Source organism: Petaurus breviceps, unplaced genomic scaffold (genome assembly GCF_028583685.1).
Source record: "Petaurus breviceps papuanus isolate PSGF00001 unplaced genomic scaffold, PetGlider_PUasm1.0 120, whole genome shotgun sequence".
In the NCBI taxonomy this organism is placed as follows: domain Eukaryota; kingdom Metazoa; phylum Chordata; class Mammalia; order Diprotodontia; family Petauridae; genus Petaurus; species Petaurus breviceps.
The window spans coordinates 4,199,397-4,214,028 of record NW_027185627.1 but is presented as its reverse complement, the minus strand read 5'-3'; the positions used below and the strand labels follow the sequence as shown (position 1 = coordinate 4,214,028).

At 38.3% G+C, this 14,632-nt stretch overlaps 1 protein-coding gene across 1 annotated transcript; it reads left to right on the top strand.

Moving 5' to 3' along the window:
* Nucleotides 1–249: 249 nt before the first annotated feature.
* Nucleotides 250–6,973, top strand: LOC138162532 (UPF0764 protein C16orf89 homolog; the record flags this gene model as incomplete). The annotated part of the gene is made up of 7 exons (XM_069089806.1): nt 250–421; nt 1,179–1,329; nt 1,895–2,012; nt 3,140–3,275; nt 3,803–3,907; nt 4,566–4,652; nt 5,912–6,973. Coding segments are annotated over 7 exons (870 nt in total), but the record flags the coding sequence as incomplete, so codon positions are not given.
* Between the last annotated feature and the right edge of the window lie 7,659 nt (nt 6,974–14,632).

The window sequence follows — 14,632 nt, the reverse complement described above, 5'->3', positions numbered from 1 at the left end:
GTTCAGGAAAGAACTCGTCTTGAGTGGAAGCAGAGAACATGAAGAGCTGAGGTTACCTTGTTTCCAGTCCCCCAGTTCTTCCAATCCCAGTTCCACCCATAAAGGGGTGGGGTGGGGAGTGGTACCTCCTTGTGGGTGGAAAGAACTAGATGGGATTTCCCTGCCTAAATAATACACAGGAATGAGATTCAGGCACATTTATCTGAATGAGAGCCAGCAGCACACCAGTGGGGCAAGACCTGATTCCCAAACTTGTCTTATTCCTTCACAGAGCAACTAAGTGGTGTCTTGGAGAAATGGGGCCAGGAGCCTGCCCTGAAGCCCCTGGGCCTGAGGGTAGAGAAGATAGTGAAGAAGGTTTTACCACTCCTCACCAGAGCTGCAATCTATCTCAAGCTCAGTGACTCTAAGTACTTCAAAGGTAAATATTGTGCAAGTCAGAAGGTTTATTTGCCAGGGAAACTAATCTAATCTTCCTTGCTTGAATGATTCTGGCAAACCTGTGGGGATGAACAGACCAACTGCCAATCTAGCCTCCTTACAAAGTACACAGGAATTCAACAAAGGAATTAAAGGAAGTTTGTCCTTTCACTGTCCCTCCCTTCTGCCTCTAAAAAGCTGCCCCTGGCATTTCTAGGTCTCTCGACTTGGAGAAATGACTCCACAGGAGAAACTTGGTGTTAAATGACATGTCACTATATGTCATCCTGTATAGAAATTCTAATTGTGGCTAGGTCTTATAAGACTCCCTCACTTTCTAAGGGAACTAGATGTATTTGTTTGTTTGTTGGTTTGTTTTTAAGGAAACAAGTATCATCCACCGGGACTGCTTTTCTTCGGGGCTTATTGTGAGCTCCTCCGGGGCTAGGACTGTCTTTTCCTTTCTTTGTATCCCCAATCTTGCTACAATGCTTTAATAGTAGTAGGCACTTAAAAAATATTTATTTGACTGACTGTTACTAATGGCCTCTTCCTGTGGCTGACAATATATGTCCTGAATGATTTTAGCTCCGATTCTCAAGTAGCTGGTGAAGGGCACAAGGACCTAGCCATACATTTGTGAGGCACAAGAAGCCTGGGCATGGGTTATGTATGTCCAGGGCATCAGTAGGATGGACATCTCATATCAGAGTTCATGTAAAATTGCTTTCTCTCCCTGGTCAATTTCCCTCTGACAGAATTTCAAGAGACTCTGCAGCCAGGATTTTGGAATCTCCCTCATTCATGGAGTCACACAAACAGCTCTCTGATCTTCTCTAAGTTTGACAACTCAAGTTTTTTTTCAGAAGAATTAAGTGATTCATGCATGACGCTCTTACTAGGAACCAAGTGAGTTTAATTGCCCTTTTTCTATTTTGTGGAGAGAAAAGTACTATCAGCTACCCCTCATAGAAAAACACTTCACACCACTGCTACTTCCACTTCAGTATGCTTTTTTTTGCCATTCAGTAAGCAAACAAATGTTTTGCTCATTTTATTTTTTTCAAGTAAAAATGTATTTATTTTCCTGTTATATGTAGTGAGATTTTTAACATTCTTTTTTTTTTGAGTTCCAAATTCTCTTCTTAGCTCCCTTCCCTCTACCATCCTTGAGAAGGCAAGCAATTTGATATCAATTATACATGTGTAGTCATAAAAAACATATTTCTGTATTAATGACATTGCAAAAGAGGCCCCTGTCCCCTCAAAGAGAAAAACAAGAAAAATAGAGTTGTCACTGCTGTTCTTTTTAATGCTTCATGTTTGAATGCTTTGATCTGCATTCAGATTCCACCAATTCTTTCTCTGGAGGTGGATTCCATATGCTTTTCAAGCTCAAAACCAGTCCTTCAGTTCCTCTGAACTTCTTTTATTGTTTTCTCCAAATAACGTCCTGGGACTGCTTGCTTCTCAGGAAGGAGGGCTTACAGCCCTGCACTGTCACTGACCTCTGCAGGGAACTCATGACTAAGCCTGACTGCACTGGCTATGCACTGTCACACCAGCTCCTCTATTTCCTGTTTGCTAAAATGGTAAGTGACTCTTTTGTGGGCTAGATTACTCCAGAAGGCCAGATAGCACCATATTTAGACAGTGTTGAACAGGAGGCCATTCAGCTACCATCATATATACGACAATGTTTTACTGGAGCCAAAATCAAAGACCTAAAGAACAGGTTGTTTCTCTTTACCACATGGCTTATTGCCCGTGGCTTTTTTCCCTGAAAGAGTCACGTTGCTCTTACTCACTACTCACCTACAGATTTCAGATTGAAATTGCAATCTGATTCCTAATTATTTGTATCTTCACTTATCAGAAAAATTCTCTGCACTCTTTTTGTAACTAGAGGTACCAAAAATGTCACATTTTCTCCCCTCCTTGGCTGAATCTCTGTCAGATGCTTTGGATCCAAAATTGGAAGTGGGAACTGTTGTCTCTAAGAGTTCAATTTAATATTTCAAAACACTTTAAGAATTCAGGAACTCATTTGGCATAGGAAGGACTCAATATTTATACTTGATAAGAATGGAAATGAGTAGGTAAGTAGATGGTATCTGGGTCTTGGGACTACTGGTCTCTCAGAGCCTACTACACTAGTACTACTATAGATGTTGTTCCAGAAGACAACAAACAGGGTAAGTCCTAAAAAGAACTATAGTTAGAGTCCCAATTAATTACACATGTTGTAAGACATCATGCAGAAAGAAGATTGGCAAAAGTCCTCATTTTACATACACTGACAATATCTGAGATCCATTTCAAAATCACATATTTTTATCTTAAAAATTGCTGTTCTTGGGGCAGCCAGGTAGCACAGTGAGTAAGAGCACCGGCGCCAGTGTTGAGAAGACCTGGAGATCGAATCCCGCGCTCAGACACTTAGCACCCACCCAGAAACACCTGGCTGTGTAACCTTGAGCAAGTTACTTAACCCCAATTGCTTAGGGGTGGCCAGGTGGCTCAGTGAGTAAGAGCACTGGCTCCAGTGTCGGGATGACCTGGATCAAATCCGGGCTCAGATACTCAGCACCACACCCAGAAATAACTGGCCGTGTAACCTTGAGCAAGTTACTTAACCCCGATTGCTTTAAAAAAAAAATTGCTGCTCCTTCCTGCCACCAAAATGAAATTCAATGCTCGCTGGTTTTCTGATCCCTAGAAAGGATGCTCAGATGGCCTGTTCCTCCAATCCAAATACTACATGGATGTTTTATGTGCTAACATGATGGCACTGAACTTGAAAACTGAAGAAGTTGGATTCCCATTTCTCAGTCAAGATCTCTTCTTGGAAAATAGTATGAACTTCTTTCCATTCTCCAGATAAGTGCACACAATTCTCCTGTTTTATCACACATACACAGACACACACACACACACACACACACCATTCTTGATGACAGTTCTGACTTTTTATCCACAATTCCCCTCTCCCCTAAAATGCAGACAGAGTGTATGAACTCTTCAGTGACTGAGGGACATTATTCCCTGACCTTTGGGTCAGGGATAAAGTAAACTGGAATGATAGAGGTTCTTTATTTTGGAAGCTCAAATCCCACAAAAAATTTTTATCTCCCCAAAAGCCTATGACTTTTCCAACATTCACTGAAGCTCTCAACAAATGAGGTCATGTAGGTTGTGCTCCCTCTTGCTATAGCTACTTTTCCCTATCAGCCCAGAGTTCCAGTGGCTCAATATATTTAACCCTTCTAAGGTTTGTACTGACCCCTGAGGACATAGCAGGAATAAAATGGGAATAGAGGTAAGATTATCAGAGGTCTCTAGGTTGTTGAGAAAATAATTAATTTCATCTTCTTTTCCTCAGTTATGTTCTGTGGACTTTCTGGATACTCAGATTTCTATAAGCCTAGATGGCTACAGGCTATTCTTACCTGGCAGCAACCTAAGAAGGGATGCTTTGGGAAGCCTTGTGAGTAAAGTTGATACCTTGAGAGTAGGGAAGTTCAGGAGTTAGAGAAGATGAAAATGCAATCTTCCATGTCTCATCAGAAGACACTACATCAACAACTTACTGGAGAGTTTGCAAAGATGAAAAACTATTTTCCCAAATATCTGATGGAAGAAATTCTTACTAAATGTTAGGAATGTACTGCCACTACTTTTTATATTCATGGTCTCCATTCAGAGGGCAGAGAAGACACAATATAAAAAGAGGAGTGGTGCAGAACATTTGAAGGAAAGTAAGGAATTGAGCTTAAGGCCTGACAATGGGGTTTTTAAGTTGAAATCATTTGCCTTCAGGACCCTAAAAAGGATCTGGGGGCTTGAAGGAAGGGTGTAAGAAAATTGGCAATAAGGAAGAATATGAAGAAAGAGGAGACCTTATGAGAGAAGTAGCAGGAACTCCAGAATTGATGGAATAAACATAAAGATAACACTTTTATATAGCACTTGGAAGAGACAGTCAAGGGAGAGAGAAACCACAAACCCAGCACCTCCAGGTTCAAGAAGTCTCCCACAACAGGATGGGATTGTTGGAAATGAGGTTGGGGGAGGCAGGAGACATTTGCTAAAATTCATGTTAAAGAATTGCACCTGATGTTCTTCCCTATTTTTTCTGTCCCCAGATGACAATAGAAAACATTTACCCAGAGTTGTCAAAGACCAACAACAGTCATTGAGAAGAGTGAAGAGGAGAGAGAAAGGATTTCCAGGTAAAACCATCGGAAGCTGAGAGGATGTCTTTCCAGGGCCTAGGAGACAAGTGAGAAAAGCCTGGTTCTATACTTAGTCACCTCCCCCCACGCACATTTTGCTATGCAGAGATGTCCTATATTTCACTAACATAAGTACATGACAACTCAATAGGCATAAATTGCATTTGCTCTTCTGAAAATGCTCATTTCGATTGCATTCTTCAGGGGAAAAAAAAAAAACATTTCCAGGGAAGAGCCCTGGCTGCCTTCACCCATGTCAGGTGGTGCAGAAGACTAAAAGGAAATGTTAATTTGGGGATCCAGAACGAAAAAGTGGGCTAGTAACAAAGAAGAGAACAGTTGTGATATCACAGTCGACAGAAGTACTTGATGAGTTTCTTGCTTATCATATTTTTAGGAGGAACTTCATTTGTTTATTTCTGTTTTCTTAAGAATTCCTCCCTAAGTTTAAGGTGCAAACAGAGCAAGAGACCCATTCTTCTTCTGGGTATTCTCCTACCAAGTCAATGTTTGTTTTACTCTCAGTTACCTAGGGTTTGTTTAGCCAAACCCTTCCATTCTCCCCTTCTCTCTTTTGGTCATTTAACTTCTCATCAGCATCTCCACCTGCAAGTGGTGATAAGAAAGGAAACTCATACAGTTTTCTAGGTTTTAGCAAGTCTTATCAGGCTAGGGGTGGGGCCATCACAAGGCCCTCAGATTTTTCTTTATCAGTGCCAGAGCCTGCCAGATACTGAGGACCAATTAAGAACTAATCTTCCCACCTGTTGGAGAGAAATAACCTTATTTAGTTGTGAGAGGCAGCTATTTCCTTAAGGCAGCCTAGTGATTCTGGAACTCTTCTTCAAGGTCAGAGGGCTAGCAAAGGGATCAAATGCAGAACCTTTCAGGATCATGCATCTTTAAAAAATAGATGCTCGTTTAGGTTGGTTACAACAAAAGAAATAACACAGGACAGAGACCGAGAAGCAAGGCAATCTACATTCTGTATGTCTCTGAGTGAGGTCAGGAGGAAACAGTCATGGCTCACCCACATTTTCCCAGGGGTATTGTTAGAAGGAATAAAACATTGAGAGTGACACTATTTGAGATGTTTAAAAACTCTACTAAATAATTTAAAGGGATTAACATATGAGCTAAAGGTCCATGCCTAAAGCAGAAGAAATAAGTGATGACATAAGTGTGGGACTTTGGCAACCTCAGCAGCAAGGAAAAGCATATCTGATGGGCGGCCTAACCACATTCTTTCTCCCCAGATGGGTGTTCTTCCCACAATACAGCTGTGGCAGTTGCAGCCTTGGGTGGTTTCCTTTATCACTCTGCAGAACATTCACCAACTATCACCAAGCCTTATTAATGCCTCACAACAAGCAAGCAGCAACACAGAGGGATGAAAATGAAACACAGCCCTTTCAGTGATGCATCTGCTTAGTTCCTAAGATTACATAAATCTACAAGGAGGGCAATGGAAAAGTACAAACAAAGCTAACCAAACCAGTGTGATTGAAATTTGGCATTAGCCAAGCTAGCTGAAGAATAAAAGCAACAGTATATTTTATATCTAACAAACTATATCCCTGATTGGTCTCTAGAAATAACTAATTTCTTTCAATTTAACCAACATTAGGCATCTCCTATGTGCAGACAACTGTGCAAAACAATGATGTGGCAAAAACTGGGATAAAACAATGATGAATAGACAGTGCTTGTCTCAAGGAGTTTATAATCAAAGTGCCTCTTCCTGTCTCCTCCTAAAATAACACTCCTGGAAATGTAAATTCTAGTCACCCAATGCCAGGAAATTTTGAGGTTGGGTATTCCCAGGCTCCACTATTTCCATCTATTCTCAGTTTAGGAGCAAAGGCAGATAGATATATGACTTTCTAGGAATAAAATACCACAATGCTCAGAGTTAGAATATATTTTCACAGCACATACTGGGGAAGCCCACAGATATACTTCCTTCCCACAGGCTCCTTAATTCTCTAAATAGGATGTGAACTCCATAAGAGTAAAAACTGTTTTAATTTTAGTCTTTTTTCTCCAGAAACTATTAAATAACTAGAATATAGTAAGAGCTTAATAAATGTTTTTGATTATTGATTTCATTTCTAATTTGAATTGATTATTCACAATGCTCACAAACAAGGGTCTTGTTGCTTCAGTTGACTTACTGGGTCATTATTATGTGTCCTTAATAACATGGTTCTTCAGAGAGTTCTTTGAGAGTGGCCCAAATGTGATTTGACAGTCTTCCAGAGCTCAGTCCCTACCAATGCCATGGCATTCTGGAAATTCAGTTTCATAAAACCTATTATCTATCCTAATAAATTTAGACTTATATTAAATTAGCACATAAGTGTTCTTTCTTACGTTTTACACCACAGGCAGAAAGTTTGGAAAACTTCAAGAGTCTCATTATACAAATCAAATTTCACAATGACACATGGAACACTGAATTATTAACCATGTTGCTGGAGGAAGTATCTTCTAGTTTTTAATTCAAGGCCAGATATGTAGAAATATATCTAAATTTCTGTGGATGAGGCTCTCAGATCAACATTATCACTTATGGACACTGCTGCAGAAGCCATAGTATGTGCTCATGTGCTGTCCATGGTACTCAACAGGCAGAGCAAGCTTTAAATATGTCTAAGAACTAGATTCCAGAAAGTTACAGCTAGAAGAGACTTTTCAAGGTCAGCTAATACATCTCATCTACTTTAGGAAGTTTCACACTTAAGTCATTCTAGAAAGAGTAGTTATTCTATATTTGTTTTCTATAGAAGATTCCACAACTGGTTTCTAAACTATATCCATTCTTTCCTTATCCTTCCTGCAGATCCCCCTACCCCCACTATGTCACAAGACAAAAATGGCCAGCCAGCTACTACCGTATGACAAAGCAATTAGATTTGGTTTTGGAGGGCCTGGCTTAAATTCCAGTACCTATGTGGCCTCGAGAAAAGTACATAATCTCCCTGGGTCTCAGCTTGCTCCTCTGTAAAATGAGGAAGGGCTGGATTAGATAATTCCTAAGATTTTTCTGGCTCTCCATCCATGAATTAAAAAGATTTTGTGACTGTGGTCATTGTAAGAAAAATGGATCTGCCTCAGGAAAGCCAGAGGGCAATTTCTTAGATCAAAGGGCCAAAAAGGAGCCCAGTAAACTTACCTTGAGCAACTGATTGTATCTGCCTGATGGGATCTAGATTGTTGTTCACATTTCTTCCATGAGAATATGTACTCAGTGATACTGGATGAATCACATGTGTTCTCCAAGAGTGAGAGCAAAGTTTTATCATATCTTTTGCAATTCTAAGGGAAGATTGCTCTATTATGGACTCTGCTTTCTATGGTTGCACTAAGCACAAGCTTTCTAAGATTTCAGTTTATCAGAATTAGTGTAGGCTAAGTAGAGCTGTATCTTAGCTGTTGTTGGAGTTTTGGCTATGAATGGTAAAAGCTAGAAGGAAGGAGGCAGATTTCAGTACTCATTGAGTAAAGGATTGGATTAAAAGATATCTAAGGTCATTCCTTCATTTCTTAAGTGCCTTTGTGCCAGGCAATGGGAGGGTAAATAGACAAAAACAAAGTGGTCCCTGCCCTTAAGGAGCTTATATTCTGGGGGAGAGAGGAAAGTTGAAGGGGAGGGAAATTATAAGTAGGCCAGTAAACACAAAATACATATGAAGTAATTTCAGTGGGGCACTACCAGTTGAGAGGATCAGAACAAGACATGTTTAGGAAGTTATACCCGAACTGAGGTTTGACCTAGGAATTCTACAAGGCAGAGGTAAAGAGGTAGTGCATTCTAAGCATGAGGATAAATGATGCAAAGGCAGGAAGCCTGGAGGGGTTCTATTTTGTATTCTTAGGACTTAAAGACAATGTAAGTGCATAATAAATACTTCATTCATTCCCATTTCCATATCTACATCTATGGTTGTATGAATAGTATATACCAGAAGAAAATATTCATGAGACTACTAATAACTACATAGCAAGTAGAACAGTCTAAGTACTTTACATACAAGTAACAGGTTTCTGCTTGATAAAGCAAAAACTTCTTCTTAATAGTTTGTTTCAGGATTTATTTTACATCTGGTCAGGATAGAGAAAGGAGATTTCATGTGAACAGAAAGATCCTCGATCGACTCTCATGCAAATGTAAACTCTGCTTGAAAACTGTAGTGTTGTAAAGGGATTTGGAATTCTCCAGTGCTCTTTCTACATTCATCCTCACCCACACCCCTTCCTGGTCCCCTGAATCCGAACACCAAAAATAACTGCCTAAAAATACTGCATATTGGGGTGGCTAGGTGGTACAGTGAATAAAGCACCAGGACCTGAGTTCAAATTTGGCCTCAGACACTTAACACAAAAACTAGCCGTGTGACCTTGGGCAAGTCACTTAACCCCAATTGCCCTACCTTCCCCCCTCCAAAAAGCAAAAATACCCCAAAAAACAAAACTGCATATTGTACTTGCAAAATCTGTGGGAGAAGGTACCAAAATATATTTATTTCTCCCAACCTCTTTCATTTGAAAAAAATTATTTTGAGATATTTCTTTTATTCTATTAGGAATTTTATCTATATAATTCCTTTGCTTATATGTATAATTCCATTGTATTCCATTGTATAAATATTTCATCTTTCCTCCCTACCTGACCTGTTCTCTGAGAGTCATACTCTACCACTTTAAGGAGTTATAATTTTCTCCCCTATAGTTACTTCCTACTCCAAAATCAATCACATCTCCTCTAGTAATTTATCAATCATTCTTTTTTCTCTCTCTTACCTTATTTTTTCTCAATTACATGTAAAAATATTTTAACATTCATTTTTTTAATTGAGTTCTGAATTCCGTACCTCTCTTTTGCCCCTTTCTCCATCTTCAAAAGGCAAGCAATTTCATTTAGATTACAGGTGTACAGTCATACAAAATATATTTCCACATTAGCCATGTTGCAAAAGAAAACACAGACAAAAATTCAAGAAAAATAAAAATGTTCAAGTATGCTTTGATCTGCATTTCAATTCCATAAGTTCTTTCTTTGGAGGGGGGTAGCATTCTTCATAATGTTCTTTGGAGTTGTCTTAGATCATTGTGTTGCTGAAAATAGCTTAGCCATTCACAGACAATCATTGTACAATATTGCCATTACTGTGTACAATGTTCTCCTTGTTCTGCTCACTTCATATTGCATTGATTGCTGTGTGTTCCCAGGTTTTTCTGAAAATATCCTGCTCATGCTTATAGCACAACAGTATTCCATCATAATGATATACCACAACTTGTTCAGCCATTCCCCAGTTGATGGGCATTTCAATTTCCAATTCTTTGCCAACACAAAAATTATTGCTATACTTGTTATGTGATGACATGAATTAGAAATTGAGGGGATACCCATCAAGTGGGGAATGGCTGAACAAGTTGTGGTATAGGAATGTAATGGAATACTATTGTGCTATAAGAAATGATGAGCAGGCAGATTTCAGGAAAACCCAGAAGGACTTATATGAACTGATGCTGAGTGAAATAAGGAGAGCCAGGAGAACATTGTATACAGCAACAGTAACATTGTGTGATGATCAAATTTGATAGGCTTAGCTGGTCTCAGCAATACAGTGATCTAAGACAGTTGCAAAAGACTCGTGATGCAAAATGCTATCCACATCCTGAGAAAGAACTAGGGAATCTGAATTCATATCAAAGCATACCATTTCCCACTTTTTTTTTTGTTCTATTTTGTTTTTCTTTCTCACAGTTTTCCCCTTTTGTTCTGATTCTTCTTTCACAACAGGACTAATGTGGAAATGTTTACATGATTGTACATGATTAACCTATATCAGATTGCTTGCTGTCTTGGAAAGGGGGAGGGGAAGGAGAGAGAAAAAAAAATGGAACCCAAAACCTTATAAAAATGAATGTTGAAAACTATCTTCACATGTAGTTAGAAAAAAAAATAAAATACTATTATGTGGCAAAAAAATTGCTTCTATAGTTTTGTACATATAGGTCCTTTTGGGAGTTTTAAAAATCTCTTTCAGATACAGACCTAGGAGTGGTATTGCTGAGTCAAAGGGTATGAACAGTTGTATTACCCTTTGGGAATAACTCCAAATTGCTCTCCAGAATGGTTGGATTAGTTCACGATAGCCTTAATTTCTTCTTCCCCAAAACTGCCTATTCATATGCTTTGACCAGCATTGGTTTTGTGCGAAAACTTTCACAGTGGATACAGTGCTGGCCTTGGAGCCAGGAAGACCTGATTTCAAATCTTACCTCAGATACTTATTAGCTGTGTGACCTTGGGCAAGTTGATTAACCCTGTATGCCTCAATTCCTCATCTGTCAATGAGTTGGAGAAGGAAATGGTAAATCACTCTAGTATTTTTGCCTAGAAACCCCAGAAGGCATGATAAAGAGTTAGACACAATTGAAAATTACTAAACAACAGCAATCAAAATTATCCATTTTACCTCCCATAATGCTCTCTCTCTTGTTTGATCATAAATTCTTCTCTTATCCATAAATATGACTGGTAAAATATTTCATGCTCCCCTAATTTGTTTATGATATCACCCTTTATTGATGTTTCTAGCTTATCCCCACTACAGAAAATGCTTGCTGATGATTTTAGATAAATACTAATTATTTTAAGGAAAGCTCCATTTATTCCTCTGTGTAGCAGCAAGCACCCTAGCATACCCAGGATGGCTGCTAGCACAGGTTCTTAGATCTGCTTTTCTAAAGGAAAGCAACTCAAAATGGGTTAACAATCTTACTTTAATCAATCAAACATATATCATTTTCCTAGTTCAGGGGGAAAAGTCAGCACCCTGAACTTCAGAGAATACAAACAGAAGTTTTAAGCAGACAAAAAAATAGAGAAACAGATCAGCAGACAGGGCTTCCAGCTGTCTGACCATACCTAGTCAGTTACCAGAGAGAGAAGCACCAACATTTGGGTTTTCAAAGCTAGGGGGCTCAATGGCTGCCCAGAGTCTCATCTGGCCAAATCATACAACTCTTCCCAAGGTGAGCCCCAAAGCAAAACCTCTTATCAGGGTATATATAGCCTTCTCCTGGATCAGAGGATGTCAACCCTCTTGACCCACTGCCCAATCACAAAGTAACAAGGTGTAGGCATTCCTGAAAAACAAGCCTCCTGCTACAGGTTCCATGGGACCTATTCAGTCTGTTAGGGGACAGAGTATATTTTCAAATCAGGGAAAGTTCTCAGATTCATTTAAGCCTATCAAGGGGCAAAGAGGCAGGGAAGACCTTCAGATTCCCATTGCCGTAACACTTTCCTTTGATACATGGCTGTAATCTCCTTACTGGTATTTCATTTAAAAACTTTGCATCAATACTCATTAGAGAAATTGGCATAGTTTTCTGTTTTTACTTTTCCTGATTTAGATATCTGTACCATATTTGTGTCTTCACCTATTTTTCCAAATAGTTTCCAATATAGTATTGGAATTTTTTTAAATGTTTAGTAGAATTCACTTATGAGTTTATCTCGTCCTGGGGATTTTTTCTTAGGGAGTTGATTTATGGCTTGTTGAATTTCTTTTCCTAAGATAGGATTATTTATGTATTGGACTTCCTTTTCTGTTAATTTGGACAATTTATATTTTTGAAAATATTCATCCAATTTACTTAGATTGGTTGGCATATAATTAGGCAAAATAGGTCCCAATAACTGCTTTAATTTCATGTCCATTAGTGGTGAATTCATCCTTTTCATTTTTTATTCTGGTAATTTAATTTTCCTCTTTTTTAAAAATCAAATTAACCAGTTGTTTACATATTTTATTGGGCTTTTATTCCCCCATAAAATCAACTCAGTTTTATTTATTAGTTCAATGGTTTTCTTAATTTCAATTTTATTCATCTTTCCTTTGATTTTAAGAATTTCAATTTGGTGCCTAATTGGGGAATTTTAATTTGTTCTCTTTATTTAGGGTTTGTTTTTTTTAAGTTGAATGCTCACTTCATTGATCTGCTCTTTCTCTACTTTATTGACGGAAGCAATTAGAGATACAGATTTTCCCCTAAGTATAATTTTGGCTGCACCCCATAAATTTTGGTATGCTGTCTCGTTGTCATTCTCTTTGATGAAATTGTTTCTATGATTTGTTCTTTGACCCACTCATTTTTTAGGATGTTTCCAATTAATTTTTAATCTGTTCCCATGACCTTTACTGCATTATGATCTAAAAAGAATATATTTAAAATTTCTTCTTTTCATTTGGTTGTTAAGTTTTTATGCACTGTCAATTTTTGTGAAGGTGCCATGTACGGATGAGAAAAGGGTATATTACTTTCTATTCCCATTCAATTTTCTCCAGAGGTCTGCCATATCTATCTTTTCTAAAATTCTGCTCATCTCCTTAAACTTCTCTCTTGCTTATTTTATGGTCAGATTTATATAATTCTGAGAGGAGAAAGTTGAGGTCCCTCACAAGCATAGTTTTACTGTCTTTAAAACTTTACATAGTTTTATTTCCTCCTGTAACTCAGTTAACTTTTCCTTTAAGAACGTGGGTGCTATGCCACATAGTGCATGTTTAATAATGGTATTATTTCATTGTCAATGGTACTGTTGAGCAAAACGTGGTTTCCCTGCTTATCTTTTTTAATTAGAACTATTTTTGCTCTGAAATCATGATCGCGACCTCTTTTTTCAAACTTCACCTGAAATATATTTTACTCCAGTTCCTTATTTTTATTCTGTATGTGTCTCTGTTTTAAGTGTATTTCTTGTAAACGACATATTGTTGGATTCTGGTTTTTAATCCATTCTATTATCTACTTCCATTTTATGGATGAGTTCATCTCATTCATTCAGTTATAATTATTGCCTATTTTCCCCATTTATCCTTTACTCTCTTCCTTTTAACCCATGTCCCTTGTCTTCTTTGCTTCTGACCACTGTCTCCCTCAATCTACCCTCCCTTTATCAGTCTCCATCATCCTTCTCCTATCCCTTTCCCCTTCTCCTTCCCTATTCAGTAAGAGATTTCTCTACCCAACAAAGCTTGTTATTTCTTCTTTCAGCTAATTCCAATTAATAGGGCTCAAGCATTGCCCACCACTCCCATCTTCGCCTGCAAAATAATTCTTTTAGTGTCTCTTTTCTTTTTCAAAGCAATTGGAGTTAAGTAACTTGCCCAAGGTTACACAGCCAGTTTGTGTGTGTGTGTGTGTGTGTTAAGTGTCTGAGGCCGCAACCCATCCCTGGTGTTCCCGACTCCGGTGCTCTACTCACTATGCCACCTAACTGCCCTAGTGCCTCTTTTCAGTGACATAATTTCCCTTATTCTACCCATCCTTTTCCCTTCTCACACCCTTGCCCTGTATGTACTCTTTCTAAATTCCCTAATAATTCCTATACAGGAATATAAAGTTTAACCTTGTGATTTCTTTTTGTGCTTCTTGAATCTGGTATTTGAAAGTCAAATTTTCTATTTGGCTCTGGTCTTTTCATCAAGAATGCTTGAAAGCCTATTTCATTAAATATCCATTTTTCCACCTGATGGATTAGACTGTTTTGCTGAGTAGGTTGTTCTTGGTTGTAATTGTAGCTCCTTTGCCTTCCAGAGTATCATATTCCAAGCCCTCCATTCGTTTAACAAGATGCTAACCCTTATGTGATCCTCACTTTGGCTCCACAGTATTTCAATGGTTTCTTTCTGGCTGCTTAAAATATCTTTTTTGTTTGATACGAGAGTGCTGGAATTGTTATAATATTCCTGGGAGTTTTCATTTTGGGATCTTTCAGGAGGTAAATGGTAGATGTTTCAAATTTCTATTTTGCCCTCTGGATCTAAGATACTGGCACAGTCTTCTTTTATAATTTCTTGGAAGTATGATGTCTAGGCTATTTTTTATCGTGGCTTTCAGATAATTCAATAATTCTTAAAATATTTCTACTATGCCCAAAGAGCTATAAAACTGTG